At 51.7% G+C, this 26,436-nt stretch overlaps 1 protein-coding gene across 3 annotated transcripts in view; it reads left to right on the top strand.

Moving 5' to 3' along the window:
• Positions 1–25,491, top strand: part of SEC14L5 (SEC14 like lipid binding 5) — a 41,175-nt gene extending 15,684 nt beyond the window's left edge. For all 3 annotated transcript variants that reach the window (XM_026003060.2, XM_072753950.1, XM_072753949.1), the window contains 14 exons: positions 2,016–2,165; positions 2,528–2,659; positions 4,740–4,868; positions 5,528–5,720; positions 8,867–8,979; positions 11,134–11,323; positions 13,683–13,771; positions 13,869–13,939; positions 15,272–15,443; positions 15,588–15,722; positions 16,961–17,095; positions 17,616–17,843; positions 18,771–18,949; positions 21,536–25,491. In XM_026003060.2, the coding sequence (XP_025858845.1) occupies positions 2,016–2,165; positions 2,528–2,659; positions 4,740–4,868; positions 5,528–5,720; positions 8,867–8,979; positions 11,134–11,323; positions 13,683–13,771; positions 13,869–13,939; positions 15,272–15,443; positions 15,588–15,722; positions 16,961–17,095; positions 17,616–17,843; positions 18,771–18,949; positions 21,536–21,644 (2,025 nt within the window). In that variant the 3' untranslated portion in view covers positions 21,645–25,491. The remainder of the gene's footprint in view (positions 1–2,015; positions 2,166–2,527; positions 2,660–4,739; positions 4,869–5,527; positions 5,721–8,866; positions 8,980–11,133; positions 11,324–13,682; positions 13,772–13,868; positions 13,940–15,271; positions 15,444–15,587; positions 15,723–16,960; positions 17,096–17,615; positions 17,844–18,770; positions 18,950–21,535) is intronic.
• Positions 25,492–26,436: the final 945 nt, after the last annotated feature.

The raw sequence follows: 26,436 nt of genomic DNA, 5'->3' as shown, positions 1-26,436 counted from the left end.
GGCTGGGGCAGAGTGAAGGGGGCTGGTGGGCCACAGTATGGAGTAGGGGACATGTTCTGGGCTTCGCAGGCCTGTTCTGAGTACGTCATTTCATCTGGAGAAAAGGAGAGCCTGTGGAATAGTTAGAGGAAGTGCAGACACTCATGGGCAGTGTGCCCATGGGCTTGCAGGAGTTGAAGTCCTAATGGTGGAGAAGGAGGAAATCGTGACCACTTGGCCCTGGGGACAATGCCTGGCTGTGTCCCAGCCACCCAGAAGAACATTCTGGCTAATGAGCAAAACCTTCCTTAGGGAACAGGGACTGGGCCACACTGGGATTCAAATCCAAGTTCACCAGTTTTCACTGTGTGACCTTGGGTAAGTTACTGGGCCTCTCTGTTCCCATTCTTTCATTTGTGCAATGGGGATGCCATCCAGAGGATTAAGTGGAAGAAAGCACACAGCTGGAGGAGCACAATCAGGGCTCCCTGTGTGCAAACTGCTCTGAGACACCATCTGGTGACTTCCTCACCAACCCATTTTACAGATGAGGAAAACAAGCTCAGAAGGTCACTGAGTAAGAAAGTAGCAACGACATGACCTGAGCCTGCCCATTTCTCAAGCATGCACCAGATTCCCCTCCACATACTTTCAAAACATGTCAGCATCCCTCTTCCTATCATGGAGGTGAGCCCAGGCCATCTCCTCTGGATCCCTTCTACATTTGGTGGCAAAGGATTACTCAGATATAGCTGGTAGGGAGCCGTGTGCAGTTCTTGCAAACCCGTGTCTGGCTATGTTTGGGTCTTATTCCGTGGAGGAGAGAAAATTCTGATTGCTTTAAACAAGCCAGGCTCTGCGTACGTAGCCAAGCTGGTTTCATACTCAGGGAGGCCAACTTGGGCCAACACAATGGGTATGTGCCCATTTTCCAGATGGTGGAAGAGGTTTACGGGAGGAAAGGACTTGCCTCTGTTGGGGGGAGGAGGAGCTGGGCCCCCTCAGACCCCGCGCTGGCCACCACCGCAGGATCTGCTCACTTTGCTATGCAGCTTCCTCCCCAGTGGACAAATGCCTGCCCCCGGTGCACTGTCCCCTGGGGAACAAGGGCTCCTTATTCTAACCCTGCTGTGTCTGCTGTGTCTGTACAAGGCTCAGCATATGGCAGGAAGACACAGTGGGCTGGCCTTGTGGGCCCTGGGGTGATACCAAGGGCACCAGTCAGAGTTCCATCCCCACCCCCCACCCCCGCCTCTGCCCTTCTGAGCTGGGAGGAGCCCTGAGGGATGGGAGAGGAGGTGCTGTCCTCAGATGCCTGCACTATTTTTGGAGCTGCTTTGATCCCGATTGCCTGGCACGTGGGCTGTGACAGGCACTTGGAGCAGACCCCGCTTGGCTACAGTCAGCCATGCGTGCGGGCTTACCCTACAGTGGCTCTTACCCCAGCACTTCTGGAACTGGGCGCAGACTCTCATCCTCCAAGCTGGTTGCCTTTTATTTCTTTCACTTTCCTAACTGCCAGGCCGAGAACCTCCAGGACAGTGTTGAATAGACAATGCCAGAGTGGACATCCTTGCCTTGTTCCTGATCTGAGGGGGGGGATGTATTCCATCTTCTAGCATAGAGTATGATGTTGATTGTGATTTATCAGCTTGAGGAAGTTCCCTTCTATTCTTCGTTTGTTCAGTGCTTTTGTCATGAAGAGGTTTAGATTATGTCAAGTGGTTTTTTTTTTTTTTTTCTGAAAGACGCCTTCTTTTAAAATGCCCCCAGGCAAGCCCACTCTTCCGAGGGTGAAATCTCAAATGCAGAGCCAAAGAGTGATTTGCCAAACTGCTGTTCACGCACCGGGTGTCACGGCTCTGAAACAGGTGTTAAAATGATGCCTTGTTGGCAAAACAGCAGTGGCCACTGCTCTTACCTTGGGCCAGGAAGGCAGTCCAGCAGGAGGGAGGAGGGTTGAGGTCCGGGCTGCAGCGGGCAGCAGGCCCCCCTGGCCCCAGCCCCCTTGGCACTCACTCCGGCTCTGCCCCCAGGCCTACGAGAAGCGCTTCCCCACCTGCCCGCAGATCCCCGTCTTCCTGGGCAGCGAGGTCCTGCGCGAGTCCCGCAGCGCCGACGGGGCGGTGCACGTGGTGGAGCGGAGCTGCAGGCTGCGCGTGGAGGCTCCCCGGCTGCTGCGGAAGGTGGGTGGGGAGGAGGGGACACCCCGCGGAGGAGCAGAACGGGAGGGGTGGGGGGCACAGGGACCTGGGGACCTGGGGTGGGTTCAGGTGGTGGACTGAATGTGTGGGAGTGTAGTTGCCCCTAAGCTACTGGGGTTGGAGTGTGGGTCACCGGCTCGTCTGTCTGCCAAGGCCCTAGGCCTAGGGGCTGCTTGATAGGCTGAGGACTGGGGCCAGGGCTGGAGGGCAGGTGCGGGGGCGGGGGTGGGAGGCGGGTCTAGGGGCGCAGTGCAGGGCTTGGGATCCCGGCCAGAGGGTGGGCAGGCGCAGGGCCTCAAGGAGGCCCCATGTCCTGCAGGCCCCCGCTGTCCCTTCCCTTGCAGATTGCAGGCGTTGAGCACGTGGTCTTCGTGCAGAGAAACGTGCTGAACTGGAGGGAGAGGACCCTCCTCATCGAAGCCCACAACGAGACCTTTGCCAGCCGCGTCATGGTCAATGAGAACTGCAGCTACACGGTGCGCCTGGGCCCTGCACTCCGTGCATCACCCCCCCTCCCTTGCCCCCAGGACTTGTCACAAAAGATGTGGGACACTTGGGACACTCACTTACATCTGCAATTCAGATACACAGCTGATACTTATGTCTTCGTTTAAGTAGTTTCCAATATTGCTCAGGACATACTTAACAAAATGTTATTCTTTGTTTCTCTGAAATTCAAATGTGGCACTCTGTATTTTGCTGGTGAAATCCAGCAACATGCCTCCCTCTTCCTCTTCTCTCTTTCCTTTCCTTCCTCCATGAAAAACGCGCCTTCATTTAGTTTCTTCTGTAAAATGGGGTTAAGGATTGCACCTGACACTTGGGTTGTATTGAGACTTAAAGGAAGTAAAGTATCCAAACCCCTTAGAAGAGTGCCTGGCCCTAAGCCCTCTATGTGTGTTACCTCTTAATATAATTAAGAGTGAATGCTATTGTTTTCCGGTCTACACTGAGCACCTACTATGTGCCAGGCACACTGCCAGGGCACCCAGGGGTGGACAAGTCTGCCTGACTGTTGCGCTCACAAGGACTTCCATTCCGGTGGAACACCGACAGGAAAAAAAAGTCAACATATTCTTACAGCTTTGTCGCAAGTGCTAAGAAGGGGTCCAGCAGACAGGATTAGGGAAGGGAAGGGGAGAGGCACTGTCTTAGGTGACAGTGTCCCTCCGGCCTCTCTGAGGAGTAGCCACTGAAGCTGAGAGCTGACAGTTGAGAGGGCTGGGAATAGAGTTCTGGGGTTGGAACAGCATGTGTGAAGACCCTGAAGTAGGCGAGTGAAGTCTGGGGATGGGGGCTATAGGAACAGGGTCCTGCTGGCCCAGGGGCTGGAGGAGTCTGGAGGCATTTGCCACTTTCTTGCTGAATGAAATTGGGCAAGTTGCTTCCCCTTCCCAGGCCACCCCTTGCCTATCTGCCACCAGAACCTGCCTCATCAGGTGCTGGCAGGAGCAAAAGAGATAATGTAGGTAAAGCCCCCTTAGCCTGTGCTAGATCTCTAGTGGTGGTTTTCATGATGCTAAGTCAAGCGTCGTAACTCTGGTGCATTAGAGATGTTTCAGGGGAAGCCTCCTCCATAGGGGGGCATTGCTTTGTTCAACTCTCTGGTCCCTAGCACTTGGCATGGTGCCTTATATACAGCAGGTGTTCAGTAAATGCCCACTGCTTTTTCTTTCCACACATCCAGCTTCCTTTAGGGCCTTCTGGCAGCTGGGCCCAGGATGTTCAGATGTTTACCTGTAGGAAAGTGTGGGTGGCAGTTTTTCAATAAGTCACTTTTAGGGCAATATTTCTGAGAGTGAGTTTAGCCAGTAGCTGAATCAGCATCACCAAGGCTACTTGGGAAATGCAGGTTTCCAGGCTCCACACTGGACCCATTTGGCTCAGGCATCTGCATATTTAACAGACTCCTTCTGCCCACAGTAATGCTTCTGCCCCCATGTTTGTGAAGTATGCAGCCTGGGTCTGCATAGTAGCTGTGTCAACCAAGTTTGTCCTTGCTTATATATATGTTAATTTTAATAAATAGTATATGTAAATAAAAGTAAATATATTAATATAATATAATAAATAAAAATAAATATAATATATAATATATAAAAATATATAATAAATACTTCAAAATATATATCTAAAATATATACTAGTTTATGCATAACTTGCTTATATATAATTATATATCAAATATGTTACTCATTTAAATATATAAATATTAATAAACACAACAGTTACATTTAAATATAAATAAATACAACAGTTTTTTAATTTTTAATTTTTATATATATATATATATTTTTATATAACAGTTTTTAAGGGAGAGGCATGCAGATACCAGACCCACTTTCTCTGGTCCCTTCAAGAGAAGGCTCTTTGTTTTCTAACACTTCGAACTGTTCTCTGAGCAGGGCTGCTGCCCCCACCCTCCGGTGTTGCCAGGCTGTGAGATGCTGTCCGTTGCATGCTCTGGCTAGGCCCACATCACCAAGAGAGCCCCCCGAGGGAGGGCGTGACGTCCCCTGCACTGAGACCTTGTCATCACCCCTGCCTGGCTTTCAGGTCCACCCTGAGAATGAAGAGTGGACGTGCTTTGAGCAATCTGCCTCACTCGACATCCGGTCCTTTTTTGGCTTCGAAAGTGCCCTGGAGAAGCTTGCCATGAAGCAGTACACAGCCAACGTCAAGAGGGTAAGGGGTGGGCTCCGTCAGTCACCAGGAGGAAGGTACATAGACCTCAGAGCCTGCTGTCCTGGCTCAGAACCCACTTTGTCACCTGACAACCCAAGTGACATTGGGCAAGATCGATCCTTCACCTTCCTTAGCCTCAGTCTTCTCATCCATAGAATGGGTGTCCAAATAATGACCTTAACACACAAGATAAGTGGAAACTACTCAGCCCATATTGGAGGCACCATAATATTATCCTGATGCTCCCTGATGTCTGGGGCTTGTGTGGTAAACTCTGGACAGAGGGAGGGCTTTCTGGGATGCTTTCTCCTGGTTAAAAAGGTTGCTGTGTAAAGATCTCTGGCCCATCACTGAGTATGGAAGACTTTCCATATAATGAAACAGGTGAAACTCCTTCAGCAAGATATTTTATTCTATGTGTTATCCACAGAAAACTTATTAATGAATTATTTTACATTTTTTTGTTCTGTATAAACTCTTGGAAATGCAGCTCATATTTGACACAGCACATCTCCCTTCAGACCAGCAGCATTTCAACTGCTCAATAGCCACATGTCAGGGTTGGGACTGCGGCCAGGTAGGGGTGACTCCCAGGCTGACGCGGTTATCCCGCTCTCCAGCCTTGGTGCTCATGTGCCTCTGGTCTCTCTGGCTTCCAGGGGAAGGAGGTGATTGAGCATTACCTGAACGAGCTCATCTCCCAGGGCACCTCTCACATTCCCCGGTGGACGCCTGCCCCGGTCCGCGAGGAGGACGCCCGCTCCCAGGCTGGGCCGAGGGATCCTGGCGCCCTGGAGGCTGACAGGCCCTGCAGCGCCCCAGGCCCTGCTCCTGAGACAGTCATTACAGACGGTAGGTCCCTGCGGCTCAGGCCAGCTGGCTGGGTCCGTGTCCTTGACCCCCGCCCCCAACCACCCAGTCCCTGGAAGCCCCCTTAAGGTTTGCTCACTCTGTGGGGGGAGAATTGCTGCGCATCCCCTTGGGAGTGGGTCTGGGACCTGGAATGACTCAGCTTCCTCCCTTTCCTGCTGCTTCATCCTCTCTTCTTTCCAGCCCAAGAGCCAGAGCTGGTTTATTTCTAAATCAGGAATTGATCTGATCTGGTGCCTGAGGGCTGCCCTTTTCTCTGGTTTTATTACTATTTTTAATTTTATGAGTAATGCACGATGATGGTAGAAAAAAAATTCAAACTTCTTGGAAGATGTAAATTTAGGAAATAAGACTCCTTTCTTCTGCCTTGAGGCAACAATAGTTTTGTGTTTGTATTTCCTGAACTATCTAGGCATCGATACGTATGTAACATGTACACACACACATGTATACAGGCATGCACACGTGTATAGTTTATGTTGAATGAATGAGAGCATGTTATACATTCTACTTGATGTTTTGCTTATTTTCATTTACCAATGTTGCTTGAACAGCTTTCTGTATCACTGCATTTGTCTTAGCACTTTGCAGTATTTCATGGTGTGGTTGCATGATAAACATTTAGTGATTATTGGTTATTTTCAGTTAATTTAGCTAATCTTCCATTGATGGACATTTAGGCCCTCGGTTTTTTATTTTTATTTTTTAAAATATTTTATTTATTTATTTATTAGAGAGAGAGAGAACAGGCATAAGCAGGAGGAAAAGCAGAGGGAGAGGGAGAAGCAGGCTCCCCAACCCGAGGCTCAAACCCAGGACCCTAAGATCATGACCTGAGCTGAAGGCAGGTGCTTAACCAACTGAGCCACCTGAGAACCAGGTGCCCCGGTTCTCATTTTTTAAAAATATAAATAATATGTATATCTTTGTACCTAAGGTTGTTTTATATTTGTATGAGTATATATGTAGCATAAAATTTTTAAAGTAGAATTGCTGGGTCAAAGATTATATGCAGCTGAAATTTTGGCAGATTTACCAGTTAGGCCTGCAGAGAGGTTGTAGTAACCAGTGTTCCCACTAAAGGTATGTAGCTGCGTCTGTTCCTGACACCATGCCAGCTCTCCACAAGACTATTATTAAATGTTTTAAACTGACGGGTGCCTGGGTGGCTCAATCAGTTAAGTGTCTGCCTTCAGCTGAGGTCATGATCTCAGGGTCCTGGGATCGAGTCCCATGTCATGTCCCTCTGCCTCTCTGCACCGCCACCCCCCTCACTTGCTCATGAGTTTGCTCTCACAAATAAAAAAATTAATTGTTAAAAATAAACTGAAAGCAGAAAGAGACCACTGGTAGGTGAGTGGGGCCAAATATTATTTTCTTGTGCTTAGTGACTCTGTATTGCTTTTTTGTGAATCTCTGTTCTTGAACTGTGTCTATTTTCCTATTTGCCCATTGATTGCTTACTGCTTTGTAAGAGCTCTTCGCATTGAAGGCAATTAGCCTTTTGTCATATTTTAGATTTTAGTTGACATGGGAAATGTTCACAGTATAATGTTAAAATTAGAAAAATAAAAAACCAACCCTAGGACACAAAACTATACATACCCCATGAATTCAGTTTTAACCATATGCATGTGTGCTCATGATGATTCGGTTTTTCCTCTGGGGCCACTGAAGTGTAGGGCTTGGCTTTCTTGGAGACAATGCCATGGAACCACTACTACATCGGGGGCAGTGTTTGGGGAGAACAAAATTCATTTGTTCAACGAGTACTTACTCTGTACCAACTACATGCACTAGCTGGCTGCTGTGGTACGTGCACTTTAAAATATTTTAAAAATTAAAACTCTGCCCCTTCTTGTGCACACTGCCGGGTGGTCATGCCCTCTGCCCCCCTCATTTTGCATCAGGCTTGTCCTTCCTTCTCCGTCTGCTCTGTCCACCAGCAGGGCCGGTGCTCAGGAAGGCTGGCAAGAGGCAGAGTCATGCCCCTTCCGCCCTGCTGTGGATCACTGTGCCTTTGTGCTCAGGAGAAAGGGGCCTTCACAGCTGCATAGAGGCCGGAAGGAGGCTGGTATCTCCTGCCTCCCTCGTGCTTTCTCCCTCATCCTCTCCATACCCCCTTCCCGTCTTCCAGCATGTCCACTTCTGACCACTCTGAGGTGTTTGGGGGTCTGGATGCTCCCCACCCCACCAGCATCTCTCCTGCCTCTGTTTACCCAGATGCCTACTGATCTCCAGCCCTGGACTTTTTTTTTTTTTTGTTTTAGAGGGAACCATTGGGTCCTGCTGCTGGACGTGCACACATTCCATTTATGTTCTTACTGTGCACACAAAAAATGAGGTGTGCCCACGGGGGCAGCTCTTTGTGGGCCGTCTGCCCACTGCTGAGATGCTAACATGCTTATGAGCCTCACCACACCAGCACCTGCCACCCCCAATAGTTAAGAGTGGGTGCCGGGACCTCAGGTGGGAACCTAGCCTCTAAATGCCTGCACACGCTGACCCCAAACAGCCCAATCGTGTAGGATGGAACTGAACACTGGGAATGCTCTGTGCAGCTCCCGGGCTGTATTTTGGGGTCTAAGAAAAGCCTCAGACCCACAAGGGGGCCGGGAAGTGGGAAGGCAAAAAGAATCCTATTTACGTACCATCTCTTTTATGCTGGGTGCACCGCATGCACTCACTTGCGACTTAATTTCTCTTGACCTCAGTTTTGTCTTCTGTGAAGTGGGGACAGTAGTGTGTCTGCCTCACAGGGGCGTTGGGAGAGCTCACTGAGATGATGCATGTCTAGAAACATGAACACATATTATTAATAATCTTCAGAGGGCAGGACAACTCCAGGGGATGGGAATTACCTTGATTTCCAAGGGTCAAAGGACAAATCACTTGCCACAGTGAGATCTGGGCTGGCCCCACCCTGAGTTTTCAGAATCACCTCAGAAATGGGTCAGCAAGACCAGAGCGTGTGGAGCCCACACGGCTGCTCTTTGGTGAAAGGGCCACTGTACTCCACGTTTCAGATCCGAGGTGGCCAGTAAGGTGAGGGTTCCAGAAAGGGTAGACCACCTGGTGAGGAGAGTGGCATTGCCCTCTGGTCCTGACCTCCCCATCTTCTCCTGCAGGGGACAAGCTGGATGCAGACTACATTGAGAGGTACCTGGGCCATCTCACGCCTGTGCAGGAGAGCTGCTTGATCCAGCTTCGGCGCTGGTTGCAGGAGACCCACAAAGGCAAGGTGGGTGCAGAGCTGGGATCTATGAGAGAACACATCCAATGATGGCTACTCACCTCAGGCATGGGGGCAGGGGACAGGTAAATAAGCTGATGTAATTAGCAATCCTGGAAACCTCTATTTTGCCTTCTTTTTTTCTTTAAATTCAATTAAATGAACATATAACTGTATTATTAGTTTCAGAGGTATAATTCAGTGCTTCGTCAGTTGCATACAACACCCAGGGCTCATTACTTCAAGTGCCCATCACCCGGCTCCCCTATATTGCCTTCTTTTTATATGTATTGTCTCATGTATCTATAATGCACGCTGTGCGTACCACTGATCGTGGGGTTTCTCATCCTCTGCTCTGTTGACATTTGAAACTGGACAGTTCTTTATGGGGTGGGGCTGTCCTGTGCCCTGTAGGGTGCCGAGCAGCATCCTGGCCACCACCACTAGATGTCAGGAGCTCTTCTCCCCCATTTGTGACAACCAAAAGTGGCTCCAGGCTCTAAGCCCCATACATGCATGTTCATCATGCATGTAGGTCCCAAGCATGGACTTGCCCTTCACCTTTGTTGAATAGGAACTTTGAGCTTGCAGTTCTTTCCTGTCCCCTCCTCATGCTGTGGCGGGGCGGGGCGGGGTGGGGCAGATAAGGGAGGTAGTTTCATGTTGGGCTGTGATTTAACCTGTCTGCCCTCTGTTTTCTCATCTGTGAAAGGGGGATAATGGTAGCACATGCCATCTGGAGTGAATTACAAGGGACAGTCCGCATAAGGTGCCTAGAGTTGTGTCTGGCTCAGTATGAGCAGGATAGGGGAGCTTTAACTGGGGCTGGGTTTCCCTGCCTGTTGATATTTGCCTGAGGGAAGGAAGGAGAGTTGGCAGGGTCTTAGCTTGTCACCTTGGTGTATCAGTTAGACTCTGCATTACGTGTGGTAGGAACGCAGCTTGAGGGCACCTGGGTGGCTCAGTGGTAGAGCCTCTGCCTTCGGCTCAGGGCGTGATCCTGGGGCCCTGGGATCAAGTCCCACATCGGGCTCCCCGCAGAGAGCCTGCTTCTCCCTCTGCCTGTGTCTCTGCCTCTCTATCTGTGTTTTTCATGAGTAAATAAATAAAATCTTAAAAAAAAAAAAAGGAATGCAGCTTGAGTCAAGGCAAAGAAATAGAGAGGAATATTTATTGGCTCATGGAACTGTTGAGCGGGGTGTATTAATTTTCCAGGGCTGCTGAAAGAAAATGCTACAAACTGAGTGGCTCAGAACAACAGAAACTTATTCTCACAGTTCTGGAGGCCAGGTCTGAAATCAAGGCGTGGGCAGGGTTGGTTCCTTCTGGAGGCTCTGAGGGAGAATCTGAGCCATGCCTCCTCCCTCCTGGCTCCTGGTGGCTGCCATCGGTCCTTGGCTTGTCGATGTGGCACTCCAGTCCTGGCTCTGTCATCACGTGGCTGCCTTCTCTCTGTGCATCCTGTGTGTGTATCCAAATTCCCCTCCTGGAGTAGAGGGCCCACCTCCAGCATGACCTCATTTTAGCTAATTATATCAGTATAGATTCACTTCCAAATAAGGTCCCATTCTGAGGTTCTGAGTGGACATGAATTTTGAAGAGATGTCATTGAGTCTAGCACAAGGGGCCACGCAACCTGTCTCAGGGGTGTCCTGAACCAGGACTCACACACAATTGGGACCTCTGAGCTCTTGTATCTGTTTAGTTCTCTGCTGCATCCCCGTCAGACTCCCTGCCCTGTTGAGCTTGGAGCTGTGGCTGCCCTGGTAGCTTGCAGGCTCACCTCTGTCACTGCAGAGCAAGGGGTTCAGGACCCATTCTTCTGATTTAAATTGTCTGAGTGCTCTTATCGGGTTGTGCCACCGCCGAGACCACGGGAATGGACACATGCTGAGTGGCCACACCGGGTAAAACCAGGATTGGTGTTGGGGCGTGGGGAGGAAAGGCAGCTCCCCCAAAAGAAAAGAGATACGTGAGGAGGGAGGAACGTCTGGCAGCCAAAACTCACAGATATTCACCACAGCTCATCCTTGACAGCGTCGTGATTAACCGTATGGTCCTTCTCCCGGTAAGTATTTTGCAGATAAGACAGGAGACTCGTTTTCCATAATTTTGTGGGCTGGGTTAGGGAACACCATTCCACAGGCTTTCTCCTTCTCTTAGATTCCCAAAGATGAGCACATCCTTCGGTTCCTGCGGGCTCGGGACTTCCACCTGGACAAAGCCCGGGAGATGTTGTGCCAGTCCTTGAGCTGGCGAAAGCAGCACCAGGTGGATCTGCTCCTTCAGACCTGGCGACCCCCTGCCCTCCTGGAGGAATTCTATGCAGGCGGCTGGCACTACCAGGACATAGGTGCGTCCCTTTACCTACAGAATGCACAGTGCACACTTTGGTCACTTCCAAAGACGCTTTGGAAGCCACTTTTCATGTTGGCATCTTCGTATTTTTTCCTCTTGGACTCATCTGGGTATCTGGAGATGCACTTGGGGTTCACTCAGCCATGAGGAAGGTAGGGCTGGAATGGACATCTGAGCTCAAAATGGCATTTCTCACGCAGTGGCAGGGTTAGCCCACCCTTGCTTTTGATCACTGGGATCGCACACCTAAGGGCTGCATGAGTATGCGTTTGTGCTCCGGGATTGCTGTAGCAAATTACCACAAACTGGGTGGCTTGAGGCAACAGAGATGTATCTTCTCATAGTTCTGGAGGCAGAAGCCCCAAATCAAGGTGTGGGCAAGGCCATGCTCCCTGCAGTGCTCTAGGGGAGAACCTCTGTCCGCCTCCTCCAGGTCCCGATGACTCCAGGCCTTCCTTGGCTTGTTGCCACAGCACCCCAATCTCTGCCTGTCTTCACATGGCTTCCATCTGGGTGCCCCTCTGTGTCCTCTCTTCTTACGAAGACCCCAGGTCACTGGATTTAAGGCCCCCACTGATCCAGTAGGATTTCATCTCAGGGTCCTTAACTAATTTCATCTGGAGACTATTTCCAAATGCAGTCACATACAGAGGTTCTGGGTGCACAAGAACTTTTGGAGGAGGCTATTCAACTCACGACAAATAACTTCCCTTGGTTTCTTACTAAGCTGCCCTTCACGCAGGTGCCCATTATGCTTTTCAATGCCCTTTATGTAAAAATTCATATCTATTGATTAGGGTGAGTGCTTGACTCCTGAAGCGCCGGTTGGAGCACTTTATTTTAATATACAGTCACTCCTCATTATTCATGGGTTCCATATTTGTGAATTTGCCTACTCACTAAAATTTATTTGTAACCCCCCCCAAGTCAATACTCAGGGTGCTTCTCCGATCAATTACGAATGTGGACAGAGTGGCAAAAAATCAGTTGTCTGACCTGCGTGTCCCCCAGCTGAGATTGAACAGGATGTCCCTCTGCCTTTTTGTTTCAGCTCTTACATGTTAACAAGTTAACAAGAGTCCTTTTTAAAGTCAATTTAGTACTACTTTTTTTTAAAAAAAGATTTTATTTATTTATTCGACAGAGGGAGAGAAAGAACACAAGCAGGGAGGGGCGGCAGGCAGAGGCAGAGGGAGGAGCAGGCTCCTGGCTGAGCAGGGAGCCCGATGAGGCGCTAGATCCCAGATCCTCGAGATCATGACCTGAGCTGAAGGCAGACGCTTAACCAACTGAGCCACCCAGGTGCCCCCACTACTTTTTTTTTTTTTTTCGTTTTTGTGGTTGTGTGTGTGTGTGATTTTGCTCTTTAGAATGGCCCCCAGGCGAAGTGTGGAAGTGCTGACTGGTGTTCCCAAGCACAGGAAGGCTGTGATGTGTCTCATGGAGAAAATGTGTGCGTTAGTTAAGCTTCATCTGGGCTTGAGTGTGGTGCTGCTTGTTCAATAGATTTTTTGTCTTTGTTGTCTTTGTTTTCTTTTTTTTGTTTTGGCTTGATGCTGATCAATCAACAGTACATGTATGTACTCCATAAGGTGTCTTTAAATAGAAACACACACAGGACAAGGTTATGTATAGATCAGTTGACAGAAATGTTATGTTTAGAGCCTCTCAGGGACCTTACTCCATATTTTTCCTTTGAAGGGATGCATCATTATTCCCCAAATTCAGTGTTCTAGGTAACTTTTAGAAAACAATCACTATCGGGGTGCCTGGGGGGTCAGTCGGTGAAGCATCTGCCTTCAGCTCAGGTCATGATCCCGGGGTCCTGGGACCGAGCTCTGTGTCAAACTCCCTGCTGAGCTTCTCCCTCTCCCTGCCCCCCCCTTTTTTTCCTCTCCCTGCCCCTTGCTTGTGCTCTCTCTCTTTCTCTCAAATAAAATGTTAAAAAAAACCCAAAACATCACTACCCTGAATAATAAGAATTGACTGTATTAGTAGATACTTCCTTCTTTTTCCTATTTGCTTTAGTTGACAGCAAGCGAAGAGACAACATTATCCACTCTCTCCAAACTCCTTCATAAAATGGTTCATATCTTAAAAAAAAAAAAAAGCTTTAAAATAAACATTCAGTTTTAGGACGAGTTTTCAGAACAGTGGCTAAGGTCATGTAGAGAGTTGCTGCACGCCCCTCGCCCCATTTCCTCTGCAATGTAAATCCATATTCGTAAATATGTGGATGGGAGGGGTGGGCTGAGCCATAGGAGCCTTCTCTGAGGAGAGGTTTGGGCCTGCCCTCTCACCAGCACCCCTGAAATAATGTCCCTTCTCTTTGCTCGGCCTCCTCGCCTACAAAGACGGCCGCCCCCTCTATATCCTGCGCCTTGGCCATATGGACACCAAAGGCTTGATGAAGGCCGTGGGGGAGGAGGCTCTGCTGAAGCATGTGAGTCGGGGTCCCCCGCTCCCTGGATCCCAGGGCTGCCCGCGGGTGGAGCAAACGTGCCAAGTGCACGTTTGCCAGCACATTCTCCGCTTTCCAGGTTCTTTCTGTCAACGAGGAAGGACAGAAGAGATGTGAAGGGAACACAAAGCAGTTTGGCCGTCCTATCAGGCAAGAACCCCCGCCAGGAGCCAATTCCCCTGAAATAGTAAAAACAGCAAAGGTCCATTGGGCATAGACGCTGGGCCGGCCAGCATGCTGGGTACTTTACAGAAAGGTCCTCACTGAATTCTTACAATGATCCTGTGAGGCAGGGACTGTTCTTGTTCCTGTGAGGAGACTGAGGCTCAGATGCTCAGCCAAGGCTGCTGCTAAGTGGGTAAGTGGCAGCGCCGAGATTTGAACCTGCTCCTGTCTGCTTCGGGCTCCAGGATGTTATCCCCTGTGCCACATCGCCCCCTGGACCTTGCTTTCCGAGGCAGCTCTGCGCCTCCCACCCCCAAGCACCACCTTGACTCTGTCTTCCAGGCAGGTGGACTTGCAGGTGTCTCTGCACATCCAGTAACCCCCACCCCTCTCCGACTTCCCCAAACTCCTCTGCCGGAACTCAGTTTCCCACGTGAGCACTTGCGGTGTACTGAAGCTTCCTGAACTGTAGCTCGCTCATCTGTCATGTGGGGACAACATCACCAGTCCCGGGGGTTCTGTGTGGATCAGGGACAACGACCGTTGAGGGCCCCGCAGATGCGTGTGTTAACACTCCGCAGTGGGTGCTTCTGAAATCCCGGATTCCTGTTGTCCTTGTCCAGTCCAGGCGCATCCTGAGGCTGCAGCTTCTTATTCCAGAGTAGCCTGATCTTTGGGAAGATTAAGTTCCTTTGCTTTTTTTTTTTTTTTTTTTTAAAGATTATTTATTTATTTATTCGTGAGAGACACACAGAGAGAGAGGCAGAGACACAGGCAGAGGGAGAAGCAGGCTCCATGCAGGGAGCTCGATGTGGGACTCAACCAGGATCATGCTCTGGGCCAAAGGCAGGCACCAAACCACTGATCCACCCAGGCACCCCCTTTTCACCATCTGGTAGCAAAACCCGCTTTCTGAGTGTGAGCTATGGCCTGTCCCCACAGAGAGCTTTACACATACTATCTCATTTAACCCTAACAACTACTTGAGATGAGGACTCTTACTGTCACGGCCACTGTCTTGATGAGGAAGTTGCCCGTGTCACCCAGCTCTCGGGGATGGAGGTGACACCTGAATTCAGGTGCCTAGCCTCAGAGGCCACACACCGAACCTCCTCACCGCAGGGCCTCCCCAGCCAAGGGTCAGGGGCGGTAGGATCCACGAGAGTGTCCCGTGGCTCCTGCCCCTCTACTCCCAGCCCTGCTTCCTGAGCCTCCCTGTCCATTCCTGTCTGCCAGCCTCGGAGTCCCCCCCCAGGGGGTCAGGGGCCCTGGGCAATGGCAGAGCAAGCCGCAGTGAGTGGCCTGTCTCTGCTGCAGCTCCTGGACCTGCCTGGTGGACTTGGAGGGTCTCAACATGCGGCACTTGTGGCGGCCGGGGGTGAAGGCCCTGCTGCGTATGATCGAGGTGGTCGAGGACAATTACCCCGAGACCCTGGGCCGGCTGCTCATTGTGCGAGCCCCTCGCGTCTTCCCGGTGCTCTGGACGCTGGTGAGAGTGGGTCATGGGTCCGAGCCCCACGTTGGGCATAGACATTACTTCAATAAACGAAAACTTAATAAAATGGTTGTCCTGTGAATGACATCTCAATATAAAACAAAGCCTTTCCATCCTGTCTCCTCTCCCTCACTTCAGATCAGCCCCTTTATCAACGAGAACACCAGGCAGAAATTCCTCATCTACAGTGGCAGCAATTACCAGGGCCCCGGAGGCCTCGTGGACTACCTGGACAGAGACGTGATCCCCGACTTCCTTGGGGGAGACTGTGTGGTGAGTGTGCGGGTGCAAGCCCTGGGCTGTGGCCTCGGGAGGAGCAGAGATGGCTGGGCCAGGCTGCAGAGGTCCGGGGGGCTGGAGTGGGGCCGACCGGCTTTGGGGGGGCTGGGACCTGGAGAGGCCATGCGTGCTCTCTCTCTCTCTCTCTCTCTCTCTCGGGAGGGCAGGGCTTGTTTTAGAAGCTGCTGCAAAGGACGCTTGGGTGGCTCAGCGGTTGAGCGTCTCTGCCTTTGGCTCAGGGTGTGATCCCGGGGTCCTGGGATCGAGTCCTGCATCAGGCTCCCTGCATGGAGCCTGCTTCTCCCTCTGCCTGTGTCTCTGCCTCTCTCTGTGTGTCTCTCAGGAATAAATAACTAAAATCTTTAAAAATAAGCTGCTGCAAAGAGAGGTGAGTCCTCTCCAAAGGAGGGGCCTGACCTTGGTTCTTTCAGGCACAGTGATCCACGTGGAAGTTTCTGAAAGCCCAGAGACCAGGCCTGTCAAAGGTTTACCTGGCTATTCCCCATTCAGTGTGTTGCTAGGCAGCCATCAGAGTTCACCTGCTGACTTTGCGCCCTCTGCTGCCAGGAGAGGTGACTCAAACATCCCAGTGGCCTGGACCATGGAGCTGGTGTGCCCAAAGGGATTTATTTCCAACCCACAGCCCCACGGAGTGGGAAGATCGGCCAACTGCTTCAGGGAGAGGCAGCCACAGACCCCTTTTACTGCCTCCCCCTGGGGGTGAGATGACACAGGAATGGGTGACCTTGCGTCACAACTGTCATCTCTCATCTGGCTACGGGAGGCCAGGCCCCTCTCCCTTCTCTAACAGAACACCAAATTCCAACCTTACATGATTTCTGAGTAAAAAATAAAAGGCATTTCCCAGAAATTTCTGCCAACCTTGTCCATTGTCTCAACTTGCTGAGATACGCATACGTGATTTATGCTTAGCAAATGGGCCTGTAAGACCAGCATGGTAATAAGAGACTTGAGCCTGGGGGGGCCTGATAAACATGGGTTTGTGCCCGGGCTCAGCCACTTGCTGTTGTGGGACCTCAGGCGAGTGGCCTGACCTCTCTGAGCTTCCATTTTCCTTCTCCGTGCACAGAATAATAGCTCCAACTACATGTGGTTCTGGAGAGCACATGAGGTCATGGAAACCCTGTACCCTACTCACTAAGGGGTCGCTGTTACACCTGCAGTTTCAGGGTCATGGCTGGATCCTGACCTGCCACTTTTGTCTTTCTCAGTGTAATGTCCCCGAAGGAGGGCTGGTCCCCAAGTCCCTCTATCTGATGGAAGAGGAACAGGAGCACACGGACCAGCTACGGCAGTGGAGAGAGACCTACCAGTCGGCCAGCGTGCTCCGAGGGGCCCCCCATGAGGTGCTGGGACCTGGCCTGGGAGGGCCACTGGGCTGGGGTGTTGTCTTAGGTCAGGGTCCCCTGAAGCAGAGCCGGAGACAAGAGTTCTTGTGCCAGCGGTTCGTTGAGGGTGAGCTCTCAAGAGAAACCTGTAAGGAGCAAAGGGACAGGATGGGAGTGGGGAAGGATGTAAGCACAGGGGCAGTGCAGCCACGGCTCACCCAGCCTGATTGCAGTGAAGCACTGGGCTATGCAGAGCATGACAGATGGATAGGCCTTCTGTACCCTCATGTCAGTCCTTGGCTGTGGGTCACCCACCCCGTGACAGGTGGGTCCTCCCAGCCATTTCAGACAGAGGCAGGTCCATTTGCCCAGAGCTGTTCTTAGACAGTGGAGGCTGGGGCCTCAGTGGCCCATCCTCCCCACAATGAGGACTGGGGACCCAGGTGGGCACCCACAGTACCTCCTGCAGCTGACCTCCCATCCCAGCTCCCCAGGTAGGATCCCAGACCAGACTCTGACTGTGCCCCTCCCCATGCAGGTTGCAGTGGAGATTCTGGAGGGGGAGTCAGTCATCACCTGGGACTTTGACATCCTGAGAGGGGATGTGGTGTTCAGCCTGTATCACAGCAAGCAGGTGCCCAAGCCTGGCCCCCAGGAGCCTGGGGCCGGGGCTGGCGGGCAGCTGACGGACAAAGGCTGGGTCCTAGGTGTGGATTACAGCCGTGTGGAGGCCCCTCTCGTCTGCCGGGAAGGGGAGAGCATCCAGGTTTGAATTCCTTTGTTCATTTAGTCATTCATCGCGCAGGATTGAGTGTTCACCGTGTGCCAGTTATTCTAGGAGCGCCAAACTAGATGAACTAGATCTGGCCTTTGACCTCAGGGACCCTGTGGGACAGTCGGGGAAAAAGACTGAGCAGATCCAGAACTCTGGGGACCCCAGAACCCCAGCCTCAGAATCCCTTGGACTCTTGTCAAAGATGCAGATTGCCAGGCCCCATGCCAGGAGTGTAACTCAGAACCTTTGGGCACAAGGCCTAGACTCTGCATCCCTCACCCTCTCCCAGTGATTTCTGATGTGTAAGTTCCAGAAGCTACGCAGCAGAGACGCTCCATGTCTGGGGACAGAACTCAGATGAGGCTTGGAACATGAACCCCCTTGCTACTCACATTCTCCACGAGGCCAGAGCTTGCAAGTCTTCTATCACCTGCCTCACTCACTCACTCACTCACTCACTCACTCACAGTGTGCCAACAAGCTCTGGTGAGCAGATCTCACCACAGGTCCCTGGGCAGCAGGCTGTCTTGACCTCACACACCAGCGCCCCCAGCCCTCCCTGAACTTGCTTTTCTTACAACTAATACCCACAGTCTCACTGTCCAGGCCCTCAGCTAACTCTAACCAACCTGCCAGTTCCCTGCCCAAATCCCTCCCAGGGCAGCAGAACAAAAGCCCCACCAAATCCAGGCATTTAACCAGCTGTATTTGTGGTCCTGCAACCACAGCCTCACCCCAGGCCTCCACGCTCACCAGATTCAGAGGGAGGCTCTCAGCCCCTAGAGATAAGGGGTAACAGCAGAGAGGTCAAGGATGACTTTGGGAAGCCCTGGAAGAAGTCCTGCTGGTGGACTGGTTTAGCAAGGGGCTCCCATCCCCAGGCGGACCAGAGCCTCAGGCAGGGCTCCTGTGTTGCAGGGCTCCCATGTGACCCGGTGGCCTGGCATCTACTTGCTCCAGTGGCAAATGCATAGCCCCCCTGGCAATGTGGCCTGCAGCCTCCCGGGTGTGGAGGACGTCCTGACGGCCCTGCATAGCCCCGGTCCCAAGTGCAAACTCCTCTACTACTACGAGGTGCTGGCATCTGAGGACTTCAGGTAGGCGGGGCTGGAGTAGGGAGCTTGGGCAGGAGGGGCCCCCCTACTTCCCTCCAGGCCAGGCCCACAGCACTTCTGAGGCCCCTTCCTTCTGGGCTGGAGGCATTGGATTTACCTCCCCTACTCGCCTTTGACCTTATCCAGGCAGGGCTCCAGCACTGGGATTGTTAAAATTCTCCAGTGGTTCAGTACATGTGTGAGCAATCGGATCAAACACTATGTCCAAATGCTGCTCCAGCCACAGAACCTCCCCTTCAAATGAAACTTTGGACAGAAGCCCCGCATACCAGATAGATCGCGGTGGGGAGGGGAGCCCAAGGCCCTCCTATTTGGACCTCTTCTCACTCCTAGAAACCCATTAAACAGGGTTGTACCGTCCTAGAACATTGCAGAATAGTGTCTCGCGACACCTCTCCCCAGGCGTTGCTTTCAGAGAGGCAGGTAGGTGTTGTGGTTACGACCTCCAGCACCTCCTGGTTGTCGTGTGACCTTAGGCAAGTCACTTAAGCTGTCTGAGCCTCAGCCTCCCCATCTGTTAAACGGGGACCACTGAAACCCCTACGTCATGGGGTTGTCATCAGGATGAAATGGTTGGCAGGTTGTCATCAGTCCTGCCCTTCACTGAGGTATACAGTGAGCACTTGATAGCAAAAATGAAGCAGAGAGTGAGGAGATGGAGTAGGCATTTTCTTCAAGGCTTTACATTTTATCTCTTAAAAACAAACATGATTTTGCATCCTGCTTCATGAAGTATCTGTGTTAGTTTCCTTATTTTTCTCTTCTTTTTTTTTTTTTCCTTAAGTAGGCTCCATGCCCAACATGGGGCTTGAAATCATGACCCTGAGATCAAGACCTGAGCCGAGATCCAGAGTCAGACCAACTGAGCCACCCAGGCACCCCTGTGTTAGTTCCCCTCTAAAAAGAAGCCTTTGTATTATTTACCATGGAGTCAAATTGAGGCTCTGGCAGGTGTCACATCTGTATCCATATGCAGGTGGAGCTCCAAGTATCCTAAGGGTGCATGCAGCTCAGTGTGGGAGATACTGGGCCAGCGGTAAACGGCTTGTTTTGGCCACTGGGCACCAATGCCGGAGACAGACACTGTAGACACAAGGGTCTGGGGGTTGCTGCCTCCAGGAGGGCAGGTAGGCTGAAGGGTGGGCCAGACGCTGCTGGCCAGCCTGTCTGGACTGGTCAGTGTGGGCCAGCCTGGCTGCCCGGACCTTCAACAGCTCACAGAGAACCAGTTCAAGGGCATGTCCCTGGCTGTCCCCAGTAGGCAGGCAGTAGGCTGGATCCCAGGGGTCCAGACACACAGGTCTACCATCAAGGACCAGGAGACCACATGACACATGTGTGTAATTATGAACAGTACTGTAGGGACACCTGGGTGGCTCAGCGGTTGAGCATTTGCCTTTGGCTCTGGTCGTGATCCCAGGGTCCTAGGATCGAGTCCTGCATTGGGCTCCCTGCAGGGAGCCTGCTTCTCCCTCTGCCTGGGTCTCTGCCTCTCTCTGTGTCTCTCATGAATAAATAAATAAGATCTTAAAACAAAACAAAACAAAACAAAACAAAACAAAACAAAACAAAAAAACCAGTACCGGATGCCATGAAGGTATTCCAGCCTGAGGTCCTCACCCAAGGTCACACAGCTAGGAGGTGCCAAAGGTCTCAGCACAGCATGTTGTCAGGGCACAGGACAAGGGGCCTGGCACAGGATGGGCAGGAGATATGGAGGGGTTCCTGGGAAGTGACATTGGAGTTGAGACCTAGGTGGCTTACACACATATAGCCTGGGGGGAGTGGGTGGTTGTCAAAATGCAGACCCTGCAGCTGTGGGGCCGGGGAGACTCTGCAGCTCTAACAAGCTGCAGAGGGTGCTGGCGGTGCTGGTTTCCACACCAGGCTCCCAGTAGCCAGGCCCCTAAAGCTGCGCTGGCCAGCAGGTAGCTACTAGCCACACATAGCAATGACACTTAGCTGTTACAGCTAAATGAAAGCCAAAAATCAGTTCCTCCGCTGCGCAGGCCACATTTTGTGTGCCCAGTAGCCCCACGTAGCTGATGTAGAATGTGCCCGGGCTCACAGAAGGTTCTCCTGGACAGCGCTGCTCTGAAGTCTGGAGTAGAAGTTAACCGAAGGTAACAGTCAGGAGAGAAAGTGCTTCTGGCAGCAGGTGCAGACCTGCACAGATTCCAAAACATGAGGCACGTATCAGAGAAGCTGAAAGGAGGTGTGGGGGTGGGGGGGCTAGGGATAGAGCTGGGGACTGGCAGGCTGTGGGGCACCCTCTGGGCCATGCTAGATCCCTGGCTCAGGGGAGCCCCTGCAGGTTCGCCCCTGCAGGTTCGTAGCAGGCTGGGATCTTAGGGGCTGGGGCAGGAGGATGGGTGGAGCCTCGTTTTTCATAACTTCACTTGCTTTTCCCTCTGCACTTGCCCTCTGTGCCTGGGGTGGTTACCAGTCTTGTGGTAAGAGCCCTGGGGCCCCATCTGCAGCATCACCAGCTTTTCCACTGCTGTGTGAGGGCCCCAGGGCTCTGTCACCACCCGAAGGTAATGTGCGTGTGACGCCCTTCCTCCCCAGGGGCTCCATGTCCAGCCTGGAATCCTGCACCAGCGGCTTCTCCCAGCTCAGCGCCACCACCTCCTCCTCTTCAGGCCACTCCCACAGCAGCCCCCTGGTCTCCAGATAGCTGGGACTGAGCCCTGTGGGGCAGCCCGCTCGCCTCCCACGTCTGCGAGTGTCCAGGGGGTCCGGGACCGTGGGGGGGCTACAGCCCAGGGAGTGGACACTAAGTTGGGGCATCTGGAACCAATGGCAATGATCCAGCTCGTGCACTCTTGAGGATGCAAGGACAGAATTACCTCCTGTGGGCTTACTGTAAGGAAAAGCCCAGGAACAGGTGGGTCTGCTTGGTCTGGGAGTTCAGGAATGTCATCAGGCCCAGCATCCCCTCTCCACCTCTGGCTCTGCTTTCCTGGGGCAGCCTCCTTCTCAGGGGCCCTCCCCATGCAGGGGGCCCCATCACCGTTAGGCTCCCCCTTTCCCACCAGCTCAGCTGCAGAAGAGAACCTCTCTCCCACAAAGTCCCATCCGAGCTCCCAGAGTTGAGTCTAATCAGCCCATCTGGATCCCACACTGCACCAATGACAGTTTCCAGGAGACCCGAGAACACTGATTGGCCAGCAGGTCCTGTGTCCGATCTGGACCCATCACCATGTGGGGATGGGGTCTCAACGATTGGCCCACCTGGACCACATGCCTGTACCTGAACTAGTTTGTAAAGCATAAAGGGATTGCCTCTAGGAATACTGGGGTACCCCACAAAAAGAAGAGGGAAAGAACGCTGGGTAGGCAGAAATGACTGTGCTCACAGCTGATTCCTTAGCGATGTCCTGTGTCTCAAGACGTGTGTGTCCCATGACATGTATCACGAGCATTTACAGGAGTTACAGGCTTCACTTTCTGTGGGGAGCAGCCCACCTGGACCGGAAATCCGTTTTCCCAGCACTTGGCTAGGAAGTCAACCTGACCACCGCTGACTTGAGGAGCGTGAAGAGGCCCAGGCAGTGATGAAGTGGCTCTGGCTGTCTTTAAACTCCTCTGGAAGCCCTTTCCTTTCCTTGGAGCTGTTTGACTATGACTTTTTTGGTTGTACGTCACAGAGACTCACACAAAAGGGTAACAAGTCATGAGTACGTGTAACTGGCCAGTCTAGGAGTCCTTGCTTCAGGTAAGGCTGGATCCAGGATCCAGTCCTGGCATCAGGACTCCCCTGTGGGGAGGAGGAGGTTATGACTCTGTTGTGTCTGCCCCGGGGCAAATATGACCCATGGAACCAGCTTCAATATTGACAGACTTTCCCTAAGTTCCAGATTTTTGGGTATCCTTGGATACTTCTTTCCTTTCCTGGGCTTCCAAAAAGGCAACAAGTCAGAGGTTACTAACTGGCAGCCTGCAGTCTGATCTGGCTTTTGTTTTTTGCCTATAGAGAGATTTTTGAAAAATATTTTGTTTACTTGACAGAGGGAGAGAGAGAAAGCAAGCACAAGCAGAGGTAGAGGCAGAGTGAGAGGGAGCAGCAGGCTCCCCACTGAGCAGGGAGCCCAACGTGGGGCTCGATCCCAGGACCCCAGGATCATGACCAGAGCCAACTGCGGATGCTTAACTGACTGAGCCACCCAGGTGTCCCGCCTATAGAAGGATTTAAAAACGGGCATTTCACACAGAAATCAGGCTGTCCGGCTTCCCTCAGGCATTTGGGACTGTTGACAAAATGGGGCCACTTTTGCCATGTAAAGGCAATACAACTGTGTCCCTGGATGGGACCACCCCAAATCCTCACCTCTCTATCAACCAGTCCACCTCACTCAGTCACATTATCTGGCTGGGAGGGACCTCACTGATATGGCTCTGTCAGCAGCAGCCCCAGGTGCCACGTGGGGCCAGATGGTTCAATGTCAGTCTTCTTTCATAGCCTTGCTTACAGCTGGGGTCATCTCTGGTCAATACCCAGAGTTACGGGGCCTTGCCCAAGGAGTAGGTTTACAACCATGGGCTTCATGCTTCCATGCAGTCTCGACGTGATGGAGCAAGGAGAGCAAGGACTTCCTTGCATACCAACCTCACCCCAAACCTGGAGCAGAGGGAAGGAGTTATTTTGTCAGAGACATCTTTCTCCTTGCAGAGAGGGAGTCTCATCCACCTGTTTGTTCCTCAGGTACAGGAACAAAATCCAAACTGCATCCAGCTTCGAGGTGTGTGTGTGCACATCGAGGTGTGTGTACACATGAGACAGGGGGAGCCTGGAGACGTTCTCCAAGTGAATTGCTCCCACGTCACCAGGTATTTATCAGTCAGGATTGTGAGATACTTTCACCAGTCTTTAGATGAGTTTCTAGTTTGCTTTCTAAAACCCAGGTGTGCCCTAGAAGCATTCTGGGGTAAGCTGCCCTGGCACTCCCCACACACTAATCATATTAATTGTCTAGGACTAGCACCAGGGAAGGATGGAGAAGCCTTTCCTTGACTTGGGATTATACATGGCTTGGCAACTGGAACCTGTATCTGCTGTGAACAGTCCAGCCTCAGACCCTCTCAGTTCTCCCCCTGAGAGCTCATTCTTTCTCCTTTAAGAAAGATCTAGCTCAAACTGACTTAGGCAACGAAGGGAATTCCATTGGGATGGCTAAGGGCTTTCTTGCTGCAAGTATGGCTGGATCCAGGAGCGCAGTGTCCCCAGGCTCGTGTGCTCATCCTCTCAACCTCACCCAGCCCTCTTGGTTCTGTATCTCTTCTCACACTGGTCTCATCCTCTCCTCCACCCGGTGGAAAAGGTGGCTGCCAGCAGCCCCAAGCCTACAACCACAATCTCTAAGGCTCAGAGAATTCTCTTTCCATCTCAAATCCCGCAGAAGGCTCTGACTGGCCCTGTTTGAGTCAATAGGTCGCTCCTACAGATGTATTGGCCAAGGGGCTGTGGGTCCTGTGATTGCCATTTCTTCCAGAAACAACAGTGGGATAGGAGAGAGCAGGTCACCCCAGGACAAGGGAGGCTGGGTCACAGAAGCAGCAAATAGCCATGCTGGCATCTGCTGCCATCCCCCTCCCTTGCTGGAGGTCTCTGGGGTCTAAGCTGAAGCTCCAGCAATCAATAGGTCTTTCCTACCTTTGGGAGGCGTGAAATTAAAAATCCAAGGAAGGGCTGCCAAGTTCCTGGCTTCTGTATTTCCCTAGACCTCAGGGTTGGAAGCCCTTTGGCTTGGTCTTTCCCCATCTTGTTCATTAACCTGTTGTGACCAGGACAGAAACAACCCACAAGCCAAAGGATCCTGCCCATGCACTGTGTTTTAGGAGCTTGGGTCTTAAACTTTAGATGGGGCGGGGTTCAAACCCCAGCCTTCTTTTCACTAGCTGTGTAACCCCCAGCAGATGACTTAACTCCCCCGTGCCTCAGTTTCCTCATCTGTAAAATGGGGATGTGCCTACCTCATTCACTGGGTTGTAGTGGGACGAATGAGAGCAGCTGTAGAGTCCACAACCCAGTGCCCAGCACACAGAAAGCACATGATAAACATCACAGGTTATCCTGATGATCGAAGGCTTCCCAACCAAACACTCCAGACTCCTTCCTGAGGATGCCCGCCTGTCACTGTTTCTCATGGGACAGAAGGCTCGGCACCACGTGCATCTGGAGGAAAGTGGGTGTCAGACTATTCCTTCCCTCTTACTTTCCCATTTAGAAACTGCTTGCGTTTTTCTGGGCAAATCCACTAATCTGGAAGAGCATCATTCAGAGTGGTTATTTCCAACTGGCTAGAGAATGTTCTCCGTACAGGCTGAAATAAGGGGTTTCTGACAACTTCTTCCCCCCACCCTGCACTCTGGAATATATTGCTCCTCCTGTAAAATGAACTGTTGGATGAGAATACTGTAATTCTGTTCCCCGCACTGGATTTCAGCCAGTAAAACATGATGTTCCCTATTTGCCTGATCATTTGCTCCAACCGAAAGCATTAAACGTTTCAAGTGTGGATGTACCTCAACTGTCTACCTCCTTAAACCCTGGAGGTTTCCCTGGGCTTGTTACTCTGCGCTGTTGTTTCTAAGACTCAAAAGCATTTTCAAAAGGAGTGATAGCACCCTCAAAGGGTTGCAAGTTGGTTCTTGGGCGGAGGTGGAGGGGAGCCCATTAAAAAAAATCACGTTACATATAAAGCACAGATACACGGTAGTAGTTCTCTAGGGGTGCGGCTGCCCGAACAAATTATCACGAACTTGGTAGCTTAAAATAACAGGAGTTGATTCCCTCACAGATCTGGAGGCCGGAAGTCTGAGATTCTGAGATCAAGGTGTTTGCAGGTATTCGTTTCCTCCTAACACTAGGAGAGGATCCTTCCTGCCTCTTCCAGCTCCTTGCTTGTGGCTACATCGCTCCCATCTCTGCTTATCTGCAGATGGGTGCTTCTCTGTACATCTTGTAAGGACACCAGTCACTGGATGTAGGGCTCATTCTAAATCTAGTAGGATTTTAGCTTGAGATCCTTAACTGATTACATCTGCAGAGACTACTGTCAAAGAAAGTCACATTCTGAGGTTCTGTGTGGACATTAATTCCGGGGGGGGGGGGGGGGGACATTATTCAAATCATTGCATGTGCATCTCGTGCATAAATAGATATGTGTAGTTTATCAATGGCATTAAATGCAAATCCCCCGGCTCTGCCGACTTGGAACCTTGAGGGTGGGTTCCTGGATTCTACTTGCCAGGTGTCCAAGTGAAGGTGAGAGCCCTGCCGTCCACCTTTCTGGGCCAACTCTGCCTTGTTCCCTGGAGTTTGACCAAAGTCCTAGCCCTATGTCCAAGGACAGCCAGAGCCCTGAGGTTGGGGTTTGGGTGGGGGCCCTGTCCGCGGCACCACCTGTCCCTCCAGTGAGCTTCCTTGGGACACAGAGCAGGAGGGCAAGGATCCCACTTGGGGGAGC

Source organism: Vulpes vulpes, chromosome 3, assembly GCF_048418805.1.
Source record: "Vulpes vulpes isolate BD-2025 chromosome 3, VulVul3, whole genome shotgun sequence".
Lineage (NCBI taxonomy): Eukaryota > Metazoa > Chordata > Mammalia > Carnivora > Canidae > Vulpes > Vulpes vulpes.
The sequence above is the reverse complement of the archived record's forward strand: the minus strand, read 5'-3'. Positions and strand labels throughout refer to the sequence as shown.